Here is a 20058-nt window from a genome sequence, read left to right as displayed (position 1 = left end):
ATGATCTCTGTTCGTTTCCAAGGTAAACCATTCAATATCACGGTAATCCAAGTCTATGCCCTGACCAGTAATGCTGAAGAAGCTGAAGTTGAACCATTCTTTGAAGACCTACCGGAGAAGGCAATGGCACCCCACTCCAGTACTCTTGCTTGGAAAATCCCATGGACGGAGGAGCCTGTTAGGCTGCAATCCATGGGGGCGATAAGAGTCGGACACGACTGAGCAACTTCACTTTCACTTTTCACTTTCATGCATTGGAGAAGGAAATGGCAGCCCACTCCAGTGTTCTTGCCTGGAGAATCCCAGGGATGGGGGAGCCTGGTGAGCTGCCATCTACAGGGTCGCACAGAGTCGGAAACAACTGAAGTGACTCAGCATATGAAGACCTACAAGACCTTCTAGAACTAACACCCCAAAAGATGTCCTTTTCATTATAGGGGACTGGAATGCAAAAGTAGGAAGTCAAGAAACATCTGGAGTAACAGGCAAATTTGGCTTTGGAATACAAAATGAAGCAGGGCAAAGGCTAATAGAATTTTGCCAAGAGAATGCACTGGTCATAGCAAACACCCTCTTCAAACAACACAAGAGAAGACTCTACACATGGTCAACACAGAAATCAGATTGATTATATTCTTTGCAGCTGAATATGGAGAAGCTCTATACAGTCAGCAAAAACAAGACTAGGAGCTGAGTGTGGCTCAGATTATGATATTGCCAAATTCAGACTTAAATTGAAGAAAGTAGGGAAAACCACTAGACCATTCAGGTATGACCTAAATCAAATCCCTTATACAGTGGAAGTGAGAAATAGATTTAAGAGACTAGATCTGATAGAGTGCCTGATGAACTATTGACAGAGGTTCGTGACATTATACAGAGACAGGGATCAAGACCATCCCCAAGAAAAGGAAATGCAAAAAAGCAAAATGGCTGTCTGAGGAGGCCTTACAAATAGATGTGAATAGAAGAGAAATGAAAAGCAAAGGAGAAAGGGAGAGATATACCCATTTGAATGCAGAGTTCCAAAGAATAGCAAGGAGAGATAAGAAAGCCTTCCTCGGTGATCAGTGCAAAGAAATAGAGGATAACAACAGCATGGCAAAGACTAGAGATCTCTTCAAGAGATTTAGAGAGACCAAGGGAACATTTCATGCAAAGATGGGCTCAATAAAGGACAGAAATGGTATGGACCTAAAAGAAGCAGAAGATATTAAGAAGAGGTGGCGAGAATACACAGAAACTGTACAAAAAAGATCTTCATGACCCAGATAATCACAATGGTGTGATCACTGACCTAGAGCCAGACATCCTGGAATGTGAAGTCAAGTGGGCCTTAGAAAGCATCACTACGAACAAAGCTAGTGGAGGTGATGGAATTCCAGTTGAGTATTTCAAATCCTGAAAGATGATGCTGTGAAAGTGCTACACTCAATACGCCAGCAAATTTGGAAAACTCAGCAGTGGCCACAGGACTGGAGAAGGTCAGTTTTCATTCCAATCCCCAAAAAAAGGCAGTGCCAAAGAATGCTCAAACTACCACACAATTGCACTGACCTCACATGCTAGTAAAGTAGTGCTCAAAATTCTCCAAGCCAGGCTTCAACAGTACATGAACTGTGAACTTCCAGATGTTGAAGCTGGTTTTAGAAAAGGCAGAGGAACCAGAGATCAAATTGCCAACATTCATTGGGGATCATGCAAAAAAGCAAGAGAGTTCCAGAAAAAACATCTATTTCTGCTTTATTGACCATGCCAAAGCCTTTGACTGTGTGGATCACCACAAACTGTGAAAAATTCTTCAAGAGATGGGAATACCAGACCATCTGACCTGCCTCTTGAGAAACCTGTATGCAGGTCAGGAAGCAAAGGTTAGAACTGAACATGGAACAACAGACTGGTTCCAAATAGGAAAAGGAGTACGTCAAGGCTATATATTGTTACCCTGCTTATTTAACTTATATGCAGAGTACATCATGAGAAACACTGGGCTGGATGAAGCACAAGCTGGAATCAAGATTGCCGGGAGAAATATCAATAAACTCAGATATGCAGATGACACCACCCTTATGGCAGAAAATGAAGAGGAGCTAAACAGCCTCTTGATGAAAGTGAAAGAGGAGAGTGAAAAAGTTGGCTTAGAGCTCAACATTCAGAAAACTAAGATCATGGTATCCGGTCCCATCACTTCATGAGAAATAGATGGGGAAACAGTGGCTGACTTTATTTTTGGGGGGCTCCAAAATCACTGCAGATGGTGACTGCAGCCATGAAATTAAAAGATGCTTGCTCCTTGGAAGAAAAGTTATGACCAACCTAGATAGCATATTAAAGGAGATCAGTCCTGGGTGTTCTTTGGAAGGAATGATGCTAAAGCTGAAACTCCAATACTTTGGCCACCTCAATGCGAAGAGTTGACTCATTGGAAAAGAGTCTGATGCTGGGAGGGATTGGGGCAGGAGGAGAAGGGGACGACAGAGGATGAGATGGCTGGATGGCATCACCGACTGGATGCACATGAGTTTGAGTGAACTCCAGGAGTTTGTGATGGACACGGAGGCCTGGCGTGCTGCAATTCATGGGGTCGCAAAGAGTTGGACACGACTGAGCGACTGAACTGAACTGAACTGAGAGAGCATATTGAAAAGCAGAAACATTACTTTGCCAACAAAGTTCCATCTAGTCAAGGCTATGGTTTTTCCAGTAGTCATGTATGGATATAGACTATAAAGTCAGCTGAGCGCCAAAGAATTGATGCTTTTGAACTGTGGTGTTGGAGAAGACTCTTGAAAGTCCCTTGGAGTGCAAGGAGATCAAACCAGTCCATCCTAAAGGAAATCAGTCCTGAATATTCATTGGAATCACAATGAATGTTGATGTTGAAGCTGAAACTCCAATACTTTGGTCACCTGATAGGAAGAACTGACTCATTTGAAAAGACCCTGATGCTGGGAAAGATTGAAGGCAGAAGAAGGGGACGACAGAGGATGAGATGGCTGGATGGCATCACTGACTCAATGGACATGAGTTTGAGTAAACTCTGGGACTTGGTGATGAACAGGGAGGCCTGGGTGCTGTATTCCATGAGGTCTCAAAGAGTCAGACATGACTGAGCGACTGAACTGAACTGAACTTAGGAGGTATTATTTATTAAATTGCACTTTTCCGTGTTTACTGAGCATTTTCCACATGCCATACATTGTGCAAAACCAGTGACACAGAGGACAAAATGTTATTTAGAGTCCAAGCCAGACAGAAATAAGAATCCATATTCAGCAAGGGCAGCTTTGTGATCAGCTGACTCATTCCTTTAACAATGATTGTGCACCTACAGTGAACCAGGCTCTTGGAGCTGGAGATACAGAGATGAATGTCATAGCTATAAGCCTTTAGGAGCACAATCTTCTAAATATTCATCCATCATTCATGCAATAAATGTTCATTAGGCACCTACTATGTACCAGGCAGGCTCAGAGCTCAAACTGAGGGGACAGTAAACAGGATTACGGAGTCATTCTGCTTTTGAATAGGACCACAGGTGCCGGAAGTTAGATTCAGGAAGGAATGAAACAAGGGGTAGGGGACCCAGCTGGAGGCATAGCATGAGAGGTCAGCTGTCCTTGCAGGGTGACCGGTGGTCTCCAGCAACACTTGAGCCACAAGTCCCCTCCCTCGCATGAGGGTTGCATCTGGCCAGGCCGTTTCCCTCGGCCCGCATCGTTTTCTCCAGAGCCTGACTTCCTCTAGGCTGTTTACTGTGTGACCGCTGCCTGCGCCTGTGCCAGCCTGCCCAGCGCCCTTCTTGCTGCTAGTTACCTTGTGACCCGAGTATCTTTATTAAAAGTGAAGTGTCCCCTAGTAAGGAACACGTACCCTTTTCCCCCAGAAGTGATTATGTGACTAATTGAAATCACAGTGACTCCTATTTTCCCCTTCAGAGGCAGCAGTGTATTCTCAAACTGTAATGGGGTGGAAAGCCACTACTTGGCCCGAGAGGTTTAGCCTAATTTCTGGGAAAGAGGCATCCTGGCTACTCAGCCATAAATAGGTTATCGAGACAAAATACACCAAGACTGAATGGCCCCCGATTCCCGGCTGAGCTAACCCCCAGAGGATCCTGATATCCCGCCCAAGGACACTGACGGCAAGAGAGAGCCCAGCTCCCTGGAGATTCTGGTCTCTAGTCTGTCTTGGTCTGGCCCAGCCACCAAAGCAAGCCACTTCCCCCATGGGGCTAGCTTTGTCATTCACGAAACGGGGTGAATGCTGGATGCTGCTTGAATCAGAAACTTGTCAGTGCAGTGAAAAAAACACATGAAAGCCCTTTATAACATTAAATAAAAGCCTAGTTGTACTGACACAGGAGTGGCTTCCCAGCAGCAGACTGGTTACGCTCCGAGTCCTTTAGGACTCTGACGTTTTCAGTGGCTCCTTCCTCAAGGTAAACCCATCCCTGGGCCCCGCGGGCTTCAAAGGCCCAAGTTCAACTCTCAGCAGCTCAAAAAGGCCAACCACGACTTTGGAGCCTCACTTCAGCTAGTCTTTACTTCCGAAGAAAGGGGTGACTGTCCCCAACGGAGGAGGTTGGCCTCGGGGCGCATGTTCCCATCAGGCACAGCGGTAACTGCTCCCAAAGCTGCAGGCACAGTTGAGCAAGAGATACAAAGGTGCTCGCCTGCCTTGGGGACATTAATCAAGGGTTTGAAAAGGCTCTGTCCCCTAGAGACTAAATTCTGACTTCTGAAACTCCAGTTGGAAGAAGAGAGGATAACGGATGACATGATCAACGTCATGCTTAAGCAGCAGAAGCAGGAGGAGTGCTCAGAGAGAAAGGAGTCCCCTCTGAGAATCAGCCATGGCCAAGGTGGGTCAGACTCACTTGTGAGTAGTCCTCATTGTGGGTAGTCTGCTCCCCCATCCACATGCCAGTTCATACATATGTGTTCAGTTTAAGAGGTTACTCTCCGTGGTAGGCAGGATTCTCATGTGGCCCCCAAGAGCCCTGGCTCTGCTCTACACACACCTCTGCAGCGATCCTGGCAAACGTGAGTCTAGGTACTGCCAAGGAGGAAACTGCAGATAGAATTAAGATCCTAAGCCAGCTGGCCTTAAGAGGGGGCGATTATCTGAGTGGGACCGAGTCTTTAAGGTGGAGAGTTTTCTCCAGCTGGTCCCAGATGTCAGCGCTCAATGCATAAGGATTCGTGGTCTTGAAGATGGAGGGGCCATGTGGCAGCAACACAGGCAGCTTCTGGGAGCAGAGTGTGGCCCGCGGACAGCCAGCGGGACCCGGGGACCTTGCTATCGTAGCCGTGGGAACTGAATTCTGCCTCCAAGAAAGGGCCCTGAAGCGTGTTTGTCTCCAGAGCCTCCTGGTGAGACCTGAGCCCAGCTGACACCGTGGTTCAACCTCGGGAGACCCTGAGCAGAGAGCCCAGTCCCGCTGTGTGACCTCTGACCTACAGAACTGTGGCCCAGTAGATGGGCAGTGATAAGGCACTGGGTTTGTCAGCACTCGGGCCACCCGGCCCTTGGGCAGTTCCAGTCACTAGGGTAAGCAGCGGGTGGCCACATGGCCAAGTCAGTTTGGGAGTCTTTTCATTTAGTGAGCTCTCCAGCATCTGTAATTATGTTTTGACTTTTTAAACCATTTCATTTTTAATTAATTTCAGACTCACAAAAAAGTTGTACACAGTACACAGCATTCCCAAAAACCCTTCACTGCAGTCCCCCAACTGTTGCATAAACACAGCACAGCTATTCAAGTCTGGAAGTGAACACATCCCCCCAGCCGCCCCGCTGGCGTCCCCTTTGTGGTCCAGTTGCAGTGCAGGAAGCTGTCAGCCCTCTCTCTCATCTGGAACACCTCCTCAGTCTTCGTCTTCGTGATTTTGATGTATTTGAAGAAGTATCAACTGGTTATTTTGTAGAATGCCCCTTATTTTAGGTGCCTGTTTTTTCCTGGAGATTAAATTCAGAGTACGGATTTTTGGCAAGAGCATGGAAGATGTGACGCTGTGTCCTCGGTGCACTGTGTCAAGAGGCCCCATTTGGTCCCTCATGGAAGGCGTTCGTGTTGATCCCTTGGCCAGAGCAGCTGCCTGCTTTCTCCATCGTAAAGCTGCCTTCTTCCCCTTTCTCATGAATAATTACCTTGTGGGAAACACTGTGAGCCTGTTGGTATCCTGTTTCTCACCGTATTTTTGCTCAATGATTTTAGCAATCACCAATGATTCTGTGAAACAATTACTGCCGTGGGATTTGCCAAAAAGTTCCTGGTTCTATAATTTCCTTCTACATTTATTAGCTAGAATTCTAATAATTTCAGTAAATTTCTACAAGTCCTAGAATTTGTGAGGAAGAGTGTTCCTTCCAGTCCCATTTGTTTACTCACCTACCTATTTATTTTAATGTGGATTCAGGGAATCTTTCTTTCTTCTGTGGGTCAGAACCCATTACAACCATGATTTATCTTGTTGCCCTAACTGCCCCAGAGGAGCCCTTGCAGGCTGGCCCCCGGGTCTTCTGGACACACGCCTGTCACTTGTTGATACCTCGGTGTAATGGTTCGTGATTTCCTGGCACCCTCATCTTTCCTGCTCCAATACTCCAAGGTCTCCTGGGTCCTTTATTCAGAGATTGGTATTTAGAAACCAAGATCTGTGAGTATGTAGACATGTCCACAGGACTGTTCATTTTTAAAATTTTATTGAAGTATAGTTGATTCACAACATTGTGTTAATTTTTGCTGCATAGCAAACTGACTCAGTTATACGCATATATATTCTTTTTCATACTCTTTCCATTATGGTTCCTCACAGGATACTGAATGTAGTTCCCTGTGCTCTACAGTAGGACCTTGCTGTTTATCCATCCTATAAATAATTGCATCTGCTGACCCCAGACTCCCAGTCCACCCCTCCCCTAATGCTCTACCCCTTAGCAGACACAAATCTGTCCTCAATATCTGTGATTCTGTTTCTATTTTGTACATATGTATCATAGTTTAGATTCCACATATAAGTAATATCACATGGTATTTGTCTTTTTTTTCCCTAACTTACTTCACTTAGTGTGATAATCTCTAGGTTCATCAATGTAGCTGCAAATGGCATTATTTCATTCTTTTTATGGCTGAGTGATAGTTTACTCTATATATGTACCACATCTTCTTTATCTGTTCATCTGTTGATGGACATTTCTGTTGTTTCCATGCATGTCTTGGCTATTTCCATAGAAATACACTTAATGGTCATGCTCTGATACTGTGGATCATTGACCCTTTCATCGTCACACACAGACACACACTCACCTTTTGGTAAAACGCAGAGTCAAGGGGAGCTCATCCGCCGGCAGCTGGACTCCTCTTGCTACACTTGACCCCCCTGAACCTCAGCCGCCACGTTCCCTGGGCCAGCCATGTGCGCCTACCCCATGCCTCCCCAGGCGCTCCCATCACTCACCTCCTCTGCAGGGACCCTTCCCACTCAGTGACCGTGGAAGGAGCCTCTCTCCGCTTTCAGATCTATTATTATTAATGTTACTGATAACTATTAATACCTCTTACTGGGCACTTGTGCTCCAGGCAAACATGAGTTCAAATCCTTACAGCAACCCACGAAGAAGGAAGCTTCCCCATTTATGGACCAGACACACAGGCTCCAAGGGGGCTGTCACCCAGCTTAGGAAGCACGAAGTGGGGATTCTCACTCTTCAGCTCTGCTCTTTGCATCCGCCCTCCCCTGTGCGGACTGTGGGTCTGCAGACACCCAGGAGCCGGGAAGAGTGAGGGGCAGCTAGGCCGTGGGAGCCAGCACAGTGGGGACAGCCCCTGGACTCTCCTCCCTGGGAGTCTGGCGGAGGTGGGGTGGGGCTGTTCCCCTGGGCCCCTCCTCTTCCTTCCTCCTTCATACTCTTTTTTACCACTGTTCTCAGCCCCCATCAAAATTTCCCAGGTCACTTCTTTGGCCTGGGAACTCTTCACTGGAGACAAAGCCTAACGTTCTATGATCAAGGAGACAAGGCTTGAAAATGCAGATGCCCAAATACCTGGGGAAGGAAAGGCTGCAGGTGGGATGGGTGAGTTTCTGGGGGAAAGACTGTGAGTTTTCTTCCTATTTGAGTGTTCCTATCCTTATGAGAGGACACGAGAGCCTTCTGCCTATGAATCAGAAAAGAAATCTGGGTGGGGACCCTTTTCTTCCTGCAGAGAAAAAATCAGAGGCTGTGCCCTGGGCACTTCCTGCCAAGAGCTTGGGCACAGGGCACCAAAGCCAGGAGAAGGCAGCTCACATCCTGGGGAAACAGAGCCAGAGATGCTGGATCTGGCTCCTCCAGTCCCCCGCCTCCCATCTAAGCTTCACTTTCCTCTTGGTTCTCTAAGCGCAGTCTCAACCAGGAGAACCAGCAGCATCCTTATAACCTGGGCTTCTTGACAGATGGGTCACTTACTGGGCCCCACCCCAGACTGAATCAGAAACAAGGGCTGAGGCCCAGCGATCCGTATGAGCAGCCCTCCAGCCTCCTCTCCTCTTCTGCCTGCAAGTTGAGTGCCTCTGGCCACAGGACCTCAGATGATTCTGCTAATGGTGACCATCCTAAACTGATGATCAACTGGGGACTAGGGGAGGCCCTGGAGTTTCCTCACAGTTCTAGAAATTAGGGTAGGTTTTTAAAATGCCACTTCGATGCACTAAGAGCTCCTTAGTAGAGAAGAAGTGTTGAATCAATACTCCATTAGACTGAGGACAGAAATGTCAGCTGACACAATTGAAATCTGCTGAACACTGATGACATGACTTAGTTTATGACTCCTGTTACACTGGTGACAGGGCCTGGGAACGTATTCTAAATTTCAAATCGCTCCCGACTTTTCCTCCACATCTGCAAACCAGAGGACCATGACCCACCACCCCAGCCCATTCCCCACCAGCAATGCCTGTGATAAGTTAGTGCTTCAGCAAATCCCACTGTCCATGACACTCTTACCTCTTGTGGGAACTTGCCTGGGTTATTTGCTCCCTTCTGCAAGGGACAAGCAGAAGCACTCTGTTATTATATGTTGACATCAATCCTTGTTGGCTGCCTCTGACTGGTGATGAAAGAACAAATGTTCTCAGGGATGTTAAACAGACACCACAAAAATCGGAGAGGGCTGCTCTCTGAAAATGGGAGGGAAACCAGACTGTAAGGAGTCCTGTTTCCTATGCTGCATTATACTCAGAGTGGAGAGTTCAGGCTGCATGAATATGAACTGGTTTTACTCAGCCCTTCTGATACCAAATGTTTGGGTTTTCCACACCAACAGCCATTTGTCCCACTGGATGTCCTGAAGTTCAACTCAGTTCTGAAACTACCTGGGTTTAGCCCATATCCCACAGGTTACGGGCTTAGTCCCTCAAGACTGCCCTGTTTCAGACACCTGTCACAAGTACTGCCCAGGGTACCATTTTCTGTCGCGTTTGGCTGCAAAGTGTGGGGTTCCTCCAACCCCATCCTTTTAGGTTTGATAATTGGCTAGACAGGCTCACAGAAGACAGAAAAGTATTTACTTTACTGCTATTATGGTGGCTCAGATACTAAAGAAACTTGCCTGCAATGCAGGAGATGCAGGTTTGATCCCTGGGCCAGGAAGAGCCCCTGGAGAAGGGAATGGCTACCCACCCCAGTATTCTTGCTTGGAGAATTCCATGAACAGAGGAGCCTGGTGGGCTATAATCCATGGGGTTGCAAAGAGTCGGACATGACTGAGCAACTAATGCTAATGTAGAGGATGCAAGTCAGAAGCGGCCAGGCAGAGGAGATGAAGGGGGCAGGGGAGAGGGGAGGGGGGCAGAGAACCTCCAGGCCTCCTTGGGTGCCCCACCCTCCCAGCACCTCCACATGCCCACCATCCAGAAGCTCTCCCAACCCTGCCATGGTGGGGTTTTGACTGAGGTTTCATTTTGTAGGTATGATTAATTAAATCATTGCCCATTGGTGATTGAGCTCCATTTCCAGTCCTCTAATCACACTGGGTCTTTCTGACCACCGGCTCCTATCCCGAAACTATCGAGGGGCTCCTGGCCACTGCTCTTCTAACTAGCATACAGAAGATCACTCCAGAGATTTCAAAGGTTTTAGGAGCTGTGTGCCGAGAACCGGTACAAAAGACCAAAGATTTCTTACTGTATTTCATAGTCACTCAAGTCCATAGAGCAGTAAAGGTGCCAACCAGAAGGACAAAAGGGCTGTCATTGCAAAGTGCACGTCCTCTGGCTTCAGTGACTCAGAGCAGTCTGCATCTGTGATGTGCAGTCCTGTGCACTTTATCTGTGCACTTAGATAAAAATTGCCTTCCGTGGCAGCTCAGACCATGGAGTAAAGTGCACGGCCACCAGGCATTATGCTCATGGTGGGAGAAAAGGGCAGAGGGAGCTGATCATGGAATTGAATCTGGGGCTCTCCCAACTGTCCCTCACTTCCTGCTCCTGTGGGCAGACTGACGTCCACACTCACCAGGGCTCACTAGCCTACTCTCTGCTGCTGCTGCTGCTAAGTCGCTTCAGTTGTGTCCAACTCAATGCGACTCCATAGACGGCAGCCCACCAGGCTCCCCCGTCCCTGGGATTCTCCAGGCAAGAACACTGGAGTGGGTTGCCATTTCCTTCTCCAATGCATGAAAGTGAAAAGTGAATGTGAAGTTGCTCAGTCGTGTTCGACTCTTAGCGACTCCATGGACTGCAGCCCACCAGGCTCCTCCATCCATGGGATTTTCCAGGCAAGAGTACTGGAGTAGGGTGCCATTGCCTTCTCCGGACTCTGTAGCTGGGTCCATGTAACACTGTCTTTCTAGAAGGCTCCACCAGGGCCCTTGACAGTCTGACCCAATGACCACTTCCTTTTTTCAAAACAGGGTGCGGTGGGGCGGGGGGAGGTGGGGGGGTGGGGGTGAGGAGGTAGTTAGGACTGTTAAGCAGTAATGGTTCAGATTCTGATTAAGAAAAAAAATTTTAAAAACCACACTACTGGCTTTGACTTTTCCACCTCACCTGGTTGGTAGTTTTCACTACATAGAAATGCCAACTGCTATTTGCATGGATGCTTTAAATATTAGATCAGGAGATTATGCTAACATCTTCAAACTGTAACGTGAAATAGCACTTGTCACAGGAATTAACTCCTACTTGACTGGAAGGATGACCTGCCTTCGAGGCTTTTTGAGTCCATCACATTATAAAGCATTTTCTCAGGTGCTTGTCTCGAAAGCAAACCAGTAACGTGAGGGGCAACGCCCCTCCCCCAATTCTCTGGCTTACAGTTCCGTAAGTCCCACTACCATCATTATTTTTTAACATACTTATTGAGCTGTGTGTGTGGCTGCTCCCTCCAGCCCTCATTTAATTTCAAATCAGTTCAGCCAGCGTTGGAGCCATATCCTGGGCCTGAGGACAAAAAGATTAAAATCCAATAAAGTTCTCCCAACACTTCCAGGGATGAAGCCCCCCGAGCAGCCCGAAGGCTTTGATAAGGGAGTAGATTTTGTTCCCGATCAGGAGTTTCCGCTCAGATGCGTCAGGAGAGGCAGGCCGGGCGTCGGGGAGTTCGGGACTCGGACCCCAGCAGTAGCTGGGAGACCGCCGGCGCCGCCGGCCGGCCGGGAGCGCAAGGGTTAAACGGTTTCCGCGAGGCCCGCCCTGGGGCCGCGCTTCCCGCTCCGCCGCGGTTCCTCCCTCCGCCGGTGACGCGCCGGCCTTTGCCCAAATATGTCCCTTTCCCCTCCCTCGCCCGACACCCGGCGCCCGCAGGCGCCCCCGAGCCACGGGGCTGGCACTCGGACGTCGCTCGGCCTCAGTGTCCCGGGAGCACTTCTCCGCGATGCCCTTCCGAAAAGGTAGGCGGGGTCCCCGCGGAGCGCGCTCGGGCCTGGGCGGGAGACCTGAGCGGCCAGGTGCTCGGGGAGGCCGGTAGGGCTCGGGCACCCGGGCTTCTCGGTGTGCCCGCCGGTCCCGTAATGCCCCTCTCTTTCCGCGCGGCTCCTCCGACCCCGCGTCGCCGCCTCCGGCCACCCTGTGGGCTCACACCGACGTGCCCGAGCCGGTGTGCAGCGTGCGCGGCGGAGGCCGCGCGCAGAGCGTGGGTCGCGGTACTTGGACCAACCCCGATCGCGCCGCAGCAAGTTCTGAGATGCAGGTGGAATCGGGTTCTCCCGGCGGGCTGAAGATTTGGGAAGGGAGTGTTCTATGGCGGCCAGAGGTGGCGAGAGGCTCGCAGCGTGGGGTCCCGGCGGCGCGCTCTGGTTGCCGTCCGAGCCTCCCGGAGAGACAGGCGGGGGAGCAAGCAGGTGTGAAAGCAGATCCGAGTGGGAGTCCTGCCTCCGGCCTTTTCTACTTACCCTCGGACTCTCGGGAAGTCATTTAGCCGACCGGAGTCTCGGTTTCTTCATCCGCAGTACGAGCGCGTCAGCTGGGACGTGTGGGACTGGTGAGAGGCGCGCGGGGCAGCTGGCAGAGGAGCGGCCCGCCTACCAGGCAAGACCTGCCTCCCTGTGCCCGGCAGCCTGCACGGAGCTTCCCACCGGGCCCACCTTCAGGCCCTGTTCCTCTGCAGAAAAGCCCCAGCTACTCCCATGGCCCATTTTCCTGGCGGGGTGATGAGGCCCTGCTGTGCCCAGGGCGCTGCAGAGCTGGGCCAGGATGCGCCATCCTCAGGTTGGCGCCTTGATGGATGGATGGAGGAGACTCGGTTTACTTTCCAAACAGAGCAGTCTGATTGACTCCTGATTTTTGTATTTCTGTTGCCAAGGGCTCGGGGACCCACTGTCACTCGGACCCAAGGCTTCCCCACGCCCACCTGGGTACCAGTGACCCAGGCCAGCGACTCCCTCTCGAACACCTGGGGACTGAGGACTGGCTGCGTGGCTTCCTCCCGCTGCCTCTACCCACCTTTCTGGCCGTCTCTACACTTCTCTCATCATCTCGATTCATCGTCAGATTAATGCTAGGGTTGCCCCGATTACCCTGTTGGCCTTTGTCCCTTAAACGGAGGTTGCTACGGTGCCACTGTGAGGTCCTGGTTGTGAAGGGGCACGGTCTGTATGCCGGCCTGTGGGGATGTTGAGAAGGTAGGTGGCAGCTCAGTGCGGGGACTGAGGGTTCAATCAGGTCCTTGGCTGATGCTGATGGCGCATGGTCCCAAAGTGGCTGGCTTCAATGGCTCCATTATTCCATATAACGGGGCTGCCATGCCTCTGGGCACTCCCCAGAGTCCCCACCTGACCTCATGTTGCTGCAGCGTGAATGGTCATTTATCTACTGCATCGGTGTGGTCTCTGGAGGCAGACTCCTGGGAGGCACAGCCGCCATTCACTGGGAGGGAGCCAGCCTTGCGAAGGAGGAGTAGGTCCCTGGGCAGCTGAGCTGATGTTCACGTGTGGAGGTTTCCCTCTGTGACAGCCTCGTTAAGTCACAGCAGACCTCTGTCCTCACGCTGCCCACGGTGTTTTGACTTTTCTCCCTAGTCCGAAGAGAAGAATGTTGCTGCCTGGACAGGCGAACCCTGCCCCTCTGTCCCATGAATGCTGATTCCTGAAGGGTCCAGGGTGTGAGAGATGGCCCTTGTGGCTTTTTCAGCTTTGCTGTGAGCCAGGGCAGGGCTCCGGCGGGCTTGTAGGCCAAGCAGAACTTCTCTACTTGACTGGGTTGGGACCTCCTGTTGAGAAATAAACACAGTGAGTGGAAATTAGGGCCAGACCAGGTACGTTCAGTCCAGTTCGGTGATGAGACATCTGGACCTGTCAGGAGGTGGAAAGGTCAGCCTGTGAGAAGGGCTGCGGCACTCCATCCTGGGAAACATCTCGGGGCTAGAGACTTCTATATATATACATATACACAGAATATATGCATGGTATATATACTGAGACTTCAGTGTGTGTGTGTATGTATGTATGTGTGTGTGTGTATGTATATATATATATATATATATATATATATACACATACTCTTTCATACTTTAAAGGGGAGATTCCTTGGTGACTCAAACGGTAGAGTCTGCCCGTAGTGACGGAGACCTGAGTTCAATCCCTGGGAAATCCCTGGGAAATGACAACCCCCTCCAGTATTCTTGTCTGGAAAATCCCATGGATGGAGGAGCCTGGCAGGCTACAGCCTGTAGGGTTGCAAAGAGTCAGACACGACTGAGCATCTTCACTCATTCATACTTCAAAGAATTTGAATCTGAATCTATTAATTATTTTCTTAAAATAACTAAAAAATGGGCAATGAAAAGACTTTGCTTCTCTCCCTGCAAAACAACGAGAAGCCAGATGGAGGGCTCCTTTGTGGCTCACATCCAGAAGGCTAACTGACTGCTGTGTCTCCTAGGCTGTGTTTCTGTGTCTTGCAAGACAGATTCGGGGACCAGCTGGGTCAGGGCCTGGCAGGAAGCACTTGACCCGCTCATTCCAGGCAAGCTGAGAAGAGCTTAGTGAAGGTCCTATTACAAAGGTGCAGGATAGGGGAGAGAAAAACCACAGTGGGTATTACAGAAGCCCCGGCAGTCCCACCCCAGGACGGGGGCGCTGAAGGTCCAGCAGTCACTGGAGCTGGTGGCTGGATGGGGCCTGCCCCTCTCTGGAGGATGCTGGTGGCTCGTGACCCTGCAGAGACTACTTGCCGCTCCCTCTCTCTGACCCTAGGGCATTGGCAGCAGAGGGCCAGGAAGCTCGTTGTGTGCATGCGGGTCAACTTGTGGGGACCCGAACCTGCTGGGACCTGGCCTTGCCCTTCCTGGCAGTGGGTCTGGGGCGACAAACAGATAGCCACTCAGGCTTTGGTTCTCAGCCTGTGCCTTGCCTCTGGAGGGGCTCGATCGATGGCACTGAATGTAATGCGGACAGAGTTCTGTGACTGCACACCTCTTGCTTGCTTGCTCATTCATGTGCTCCTTCACTCATTCATTCTTTAGATTGAGTGTCTGCTGTGTGCCAGGCATGCTGGAGGTTCTCTACCTGCAGTCACACCCCCCGGGGCGTGATCCACCTGCCGTGATGACAGCAGCAGGAACCATGTAGCCCGAATGGGGTGAACGGTGGGGCTGGGGTGGCGGGCAGAAACCTTCGATGACCTTCCCTGCCGGCTGAGGGGATGACATGCCAGCACCATGTTCATGCTGTTCACATGTTCACCATGTTCACACCCGCCCTGGCCTCTCTCCTTGGTGGCTCCAGGGTGCCGGTGGCTGTTTTGGGGGAACAGAGTGGGACCCTTGGTTGAACTGCTGGAATCTTGAGATGGGCTAGAGTGACAATGAAACACCCTGATGTGGACCATCGGGGAAAATCGTGAGAACAAAGTGAGTGGCAAAAACTTAGGTGGGAACCCATCACGGCAGGTGGATCACGCCCGGGGGGTGTGACTGCAGGTAGAGAACCTCCAGCGTGCCTGGCGCACAGCAGACGCTCGATCTAAAGAATGAATGAGTGAAGGAGCCTAACCCAAAACTTAGGCGGTGAATCGGGCGATTAAACCTGTGAACCTGGCATGTCCCCCTCTGGAGGACTTTGAAGCCAGGCTGGATGGTGATTTTCTAGGGGGTGGAGGGGTGCTCCATTCCGAGTCTGGGGCTTGGACCAAATTCTTGGGACTCTCTCAGGTGGAGAAGCTGGAAAAATGTCTTTAGATGGTGGAGTCCTAGGTGTTCCTGCACATCCCACCTTCAGAAGGGAAGGGGAGAGAGGGGTGAGTTTCTGATAATAACAGTGAGAAACCAAACTCACACTTAGGGAGCACCTTCCAGTCCTGGGGTGAGAGCTCTGCCTGTGTGCACTTACCCTCTCAACCACCCCAGGACTGTTCCGTCCACTGCAAGGGTGAAGGACAGAGGCTCTGTATGCAGCAGTCAGCTCGGGCACTGAGCAGAGCCGGACCGAGGCTTTGCCTTTCCAGCTCTGCCCGCGATGGTAGGCTAGGCAGGGATGTGTTTGGTACTTTGTGCATCAGGCTGAGACTGCACAGCGTGAAAAGTCTGCAGTTATGGACCAGCAGCGTTTTCCACATTAGACAGGAGCAGAGAGAAACTTAGATGCCTGAATCTTCTGAGTCCTTGAGGGAGGCCCGAGGAGGGCATGGGGCTGCATGTGGAGGCAAGTCGTGTTCTTGTCTCTCCCGTGGCCCCGAGGGCACACCTGTCAGGGGCAGGACTCAGTGCCCTGGTCTGGCCAGATGATTGGCTACAGCTGCCCAGGGAGCCGCCCCGGCCCCTGCTGGGAGTGGAGGCACGGACCAGTGCCACCATCACAGGAGAGGCGGCCCCTGAGGGGTTCCTGCAGGTGAGCTGCGGGCAGTGGGTTTTTGGACCCAAGCTGAGGCCCTCTCCTTCCTTTCTCTCCCAATAGGATTGCAAAAAGCAAACCCTGGCTCTACCCTCCAGAAGGCTGGGCTGGTCCCTCGTCCCTCCATCAGCCCCAGTGCTCTGGTGCTGGGCCAGCACCACCCTCTGCCCTGGTGCAGGCAGGCCATGTCGTGGGGCGCTCTCCTCCTCTGGGTCCGGGGCAGCTTGCTGGGCAGGAGGCTCCATCTCAGAGACTCTGCCCCAGGGAAGCACCTGCCAGCCAGGCCGGGCCATCTCGTTTCCTTAAGGGCCTCTGTTCCCACAGGATCCTCTGCTTTGTCCTCCTAGGCCTTCGACCCCTCAGCTGTGCCCCTCTAATGCTTTCCTGTTCCCTTAAAGCATGTCCTCTGCTGTGGTCCATGTCCTCAGCATCCCGTGGTGGCCCCCAGGACCCCCAGGCTCCCACATCTGGGCTCCGCGCCTGCATCTGCTCCCCTGGGAGAGCTAACCGCCCCCTCCTGGGTTGGGGAGGGGGAGATGTACCATACACACACGTGGATACACACAGGCTTCTGGTCCTGCCTTAAGGCCCTGCTCAAGTTCAAGTCTTCTCTGCCCTGTTTTCCATCTATTCTGTGCAGATCGGGCTCTTGCAGATGCCTACTTGTGCTCAGTTTGCTTGCCCTCGATTTGGGGAGGGTCTGGATCTCATACTTCTATCCAGCCACGTAGTTGCAAGTGCTCCATAATTCCTTGTGCCTGGTTAGTTTGTCCAAAACTCCATTTTCCTCTGCGGTAAGCAGTTGTAGAGCCGAGGTAAGACTGTCAGATTCCCTGATCACTGAAAGATTTACGGCCATGCTCCCATGTGTAATCTAAAAGAAAGACAACACCAAGCCATAAATGTAAGCAAGGCAGACACACGTGATTCTGACAATGGTCCCTATTTTTTTATGCTTCTGGGTGAAACAGTAGGTCCTTAACAACAGCACCTGATGCTGTGCGCCTGTGTGGTCTGCACCTTGGTGGGTTCAGACCTGGGGGCCCCATGCAGGTAGACGCTCTTTTCTTCTCCTTATGGAACTAAAAGCGCCCATTGCTCACATGTGCTCAGGATTTGTGGATCCGTGAAGTGTCCAAGCCTCCGGCACCCCACCCACCCCCAATCCTCCCCTGCAGGGGACATGAGTCTCTCCTTGAACTTCACAGGGTTTTCCCAGGGCAGGCCTGCCTGAGCCATCACCTGTCTCCCAGTACCCAGCTCCTTTGTGGGTGGCCTTCCTGTTTCCTCCTGATCTCCAATGGGTCCCGGGAGGTGCGGACAGCCCTCGGCCTCAGCTGACCATTTGGAACCAAGGAGGTGGCACCCTGAGATTGCTCCAGCTCCGGACCAGGGACCGATGTTCCCCCCGGCTTGGACGCTCGTCACACACGCTTCCTGCTCTGTCTGCCCCTTGGAGCTCCTTTAGCTAAGCTGGGCTGTGGGAGGCAGGGGGCGGGGGGGCCCACTGGACTGTGTCCTCCAGGGACTCTGTCCTGGGCACCCTGGACAGCCTCTCCCAGCAGCTCCAGGGGACAGGTTGAAGTCTTAGGAGAGTGGCAACTGAAGGTGTCCTGGGTGCCAGGGAGAAGCACGTCCTTATCCCACTGGCCTGAGATGGCCCGTCTGGATACTGGCTGCATCTGTGTCCAGGGACTGAGCAGGGGGGCCCAGCCGGGGTGGGGGGCATGTCGAAACTCTGGGCAGGGGCCAGGCAGGCGATGTGTGAGCAACAGGAGGGTGTGGGACTGTCTGGCCCTGGCTGCCCCTGCTGGGATGGGCAGGGGCACTGACGCTCTTGAGGGAACAAACGTGTTCTTTCCAAGGACTGACTACTGCTTTGGTGTTTTGACTGTGGGCTTGACCTGCTGAACCTAGAGTAGGGTTCAGGGAGGCCTCCCCCTGAGGCTGCTTGGGCTCATCCAGAGGCCTGGGGACCTGGGCCAGTGCAGTCAGAGGGAGAGCAAGGTTCCATCAGCCCGTGGGGGTGGACAGGAGCTTAGCGAGGTGCAGGAAGAGAGAGGGAGAAAGACCCGAGCAGGACCCTGGGGAAGGCCGGCCCCTGGCACCCCAGCCCCAGGATGGCAGGGGCAGCAGACCCGAGCAGAACCCCCGGGAAGGCCCAGCCCCTGGCACCATGGCCCCAGGACGGCAGGGGCAGCAGACCCAAGCAGAACCCCGAGGAAGGCCTGGCCCCTGGCACCACAGTCCGAGGACGGCAGGTGCTGGCCGGGGACGGGGCTCCAGGGGCACCGTCTGTCTTATTTCTGGCCACACACTTGGGTTGTGCTTAGCTGCTCAGTCATATCTGACTCTTTGCAACCCCATGGACAGTAGCCCGCCAGGTTCCTCTGTCCATGGGGATTCTCCAGGCAAGAACACTGGAGTGGGTTGCTTTGCTTTCCTCCAGGGGATCTTCCCAACCCAGGGATTGAACCCAGGTCTTCTGCATTGCAGGCGGATTTCTTTACCAGCTGAGCCACCATGGAAGCCCATACTTGGGTTAACTGGGGGCTTTTTAAAAAAGTCTGATGTGCCAGAAATTTTGATTTAATGGTACTGGGTTGATGCCTGGACAGAAAGATTCATGAAACAGTCTCATCCTTAGCATACAGGTACACGGTGACATTTCCAGTCAGTTCCATTTCATTAACAAGGAGGCTGGTCAGGCTTCAGCAAACTCACTTCAAGGCCATGAACAAGGAGAGCCCAGCACTCCTAAGAACGCTCTCGTTGCACCTCAGGGACCAGGAAGCCCTCACGGCGCCTCCAGACTTCTTGCCGCTTGGGCTCTGGGTGTGACTGAGGGTCTCCGGCAGGTCTGGGGGTGCAAGGGACCTTCCCAAACTCAGTAGGGTGGGGGGCTTTGTGCATCTGCCTCAAAGGAGGGAGGCCTCCACCATGCAGCCATCCATCTGCAAGGGCCACCTTTCTCTGGGGAAACATCAGAAAACAGATGTTTGGGGAACACGAGGAAAGAGAGGGTTACAGCTGAGGAACGTGGGAGAAAAGGCAGGAGACGCACTGGGAGGCTGGATGGGCTGCCTCGGACGACCCCGACCCCGTGAGGTTACTTCAGTCGCCTCCAGAAGTCCTTCGATTGCACGGCACATGTCTGTCCTTTGCCTCGTGGAGCAGGACTGGGTGAGGCGCCAAGGGTGCAGCAGGGAACTGGCCAGACGCCTGTCCTCGTGGGCTTCCATTCTGACGGGGAGACAGACGGTAACAGGCGAGTCAGTGAGCACAGCGCCTGTCCACGGGGTATCCGCGCTGGGTAGAAAAATAATGCAAGAAAGACGAGGGAAGGCGGTATGGGGGTGGGGAGGCGCTGCTGTTTGCAATAGATGGTCACCGAAGGGACATTTGAGCAGGGACCGAAGGGAGTGGGGAGTGAACCACGTGGTTTCTTAGGAGAGTGTCTGGCAGGGAGGTGTGTAGACGCAAAGGCCCTGCGGCTGTTGTGGGCTGAGTTTGGAGGTGGGAGGGGCTGATGTAGGGTGGGTGTGGATCAGAAGGGGTGGGTGGGTGGTGTGGGCCCTCAAGGCCATTATAAGGCCTTGGCCTCCTCCCTGCAATGGGATGGGAGGCCCTGGGAGGGACTTGGTGGAGGGCAGGCACAAATCAACTATATTATAAAACCCTCAGGCTGGCACATGGCTGCCCTCCTGGGACCAGACTGTAGGTGATGTATTCAGGAGGTAGAGATGGCA

General features: G+C 52.2%; 1 protein-coding gene across 1 annotated transcript in view; it reads left to right on the top strand.

Moving 5' to 3' along the window:
* Positions 1-11756: 11756 nt before the first annotated feature.
* PFKFB3 (6-phosphofructo-2-kinase/fructose-2,6-biphosphatase 3) overlaps positions 11757-20058 on the top strand; it is a 78169-nt gene continuing 69867 nt past the window's right edge. The window contains exon 1 of the mRNA XM_070380914.1: positions 11757-11872. Coding sequence (XP_070237015.1) covers positions 11857-11872 — 16 coding nt within the window. The 5' untranslated portion in view covers positions 11757-11856. The remainder of the gene's footprint in view (positions 11873-20058) is intronic.

This window comes from Bos mutus, chromosome 13, assembly GCF_027580195.1.
Source record: "Bos mutus isolate GX-2022 chromosome 13, NWIPB_WYAK_1.1, whole genome shotgun sequence".
In the NCBI taxonomy this organism is placed as follows: Eukaryota; Metazoa; Chordata; class Mammalia; order Artiodactyla; family Bovidae; genus Bos; species Bos mutus.
The sequence above is the reverse complement of the archived record's forward strand: the minus strand, read 5'-3'. Positions and strand labels throughout refer to the sequence as shown.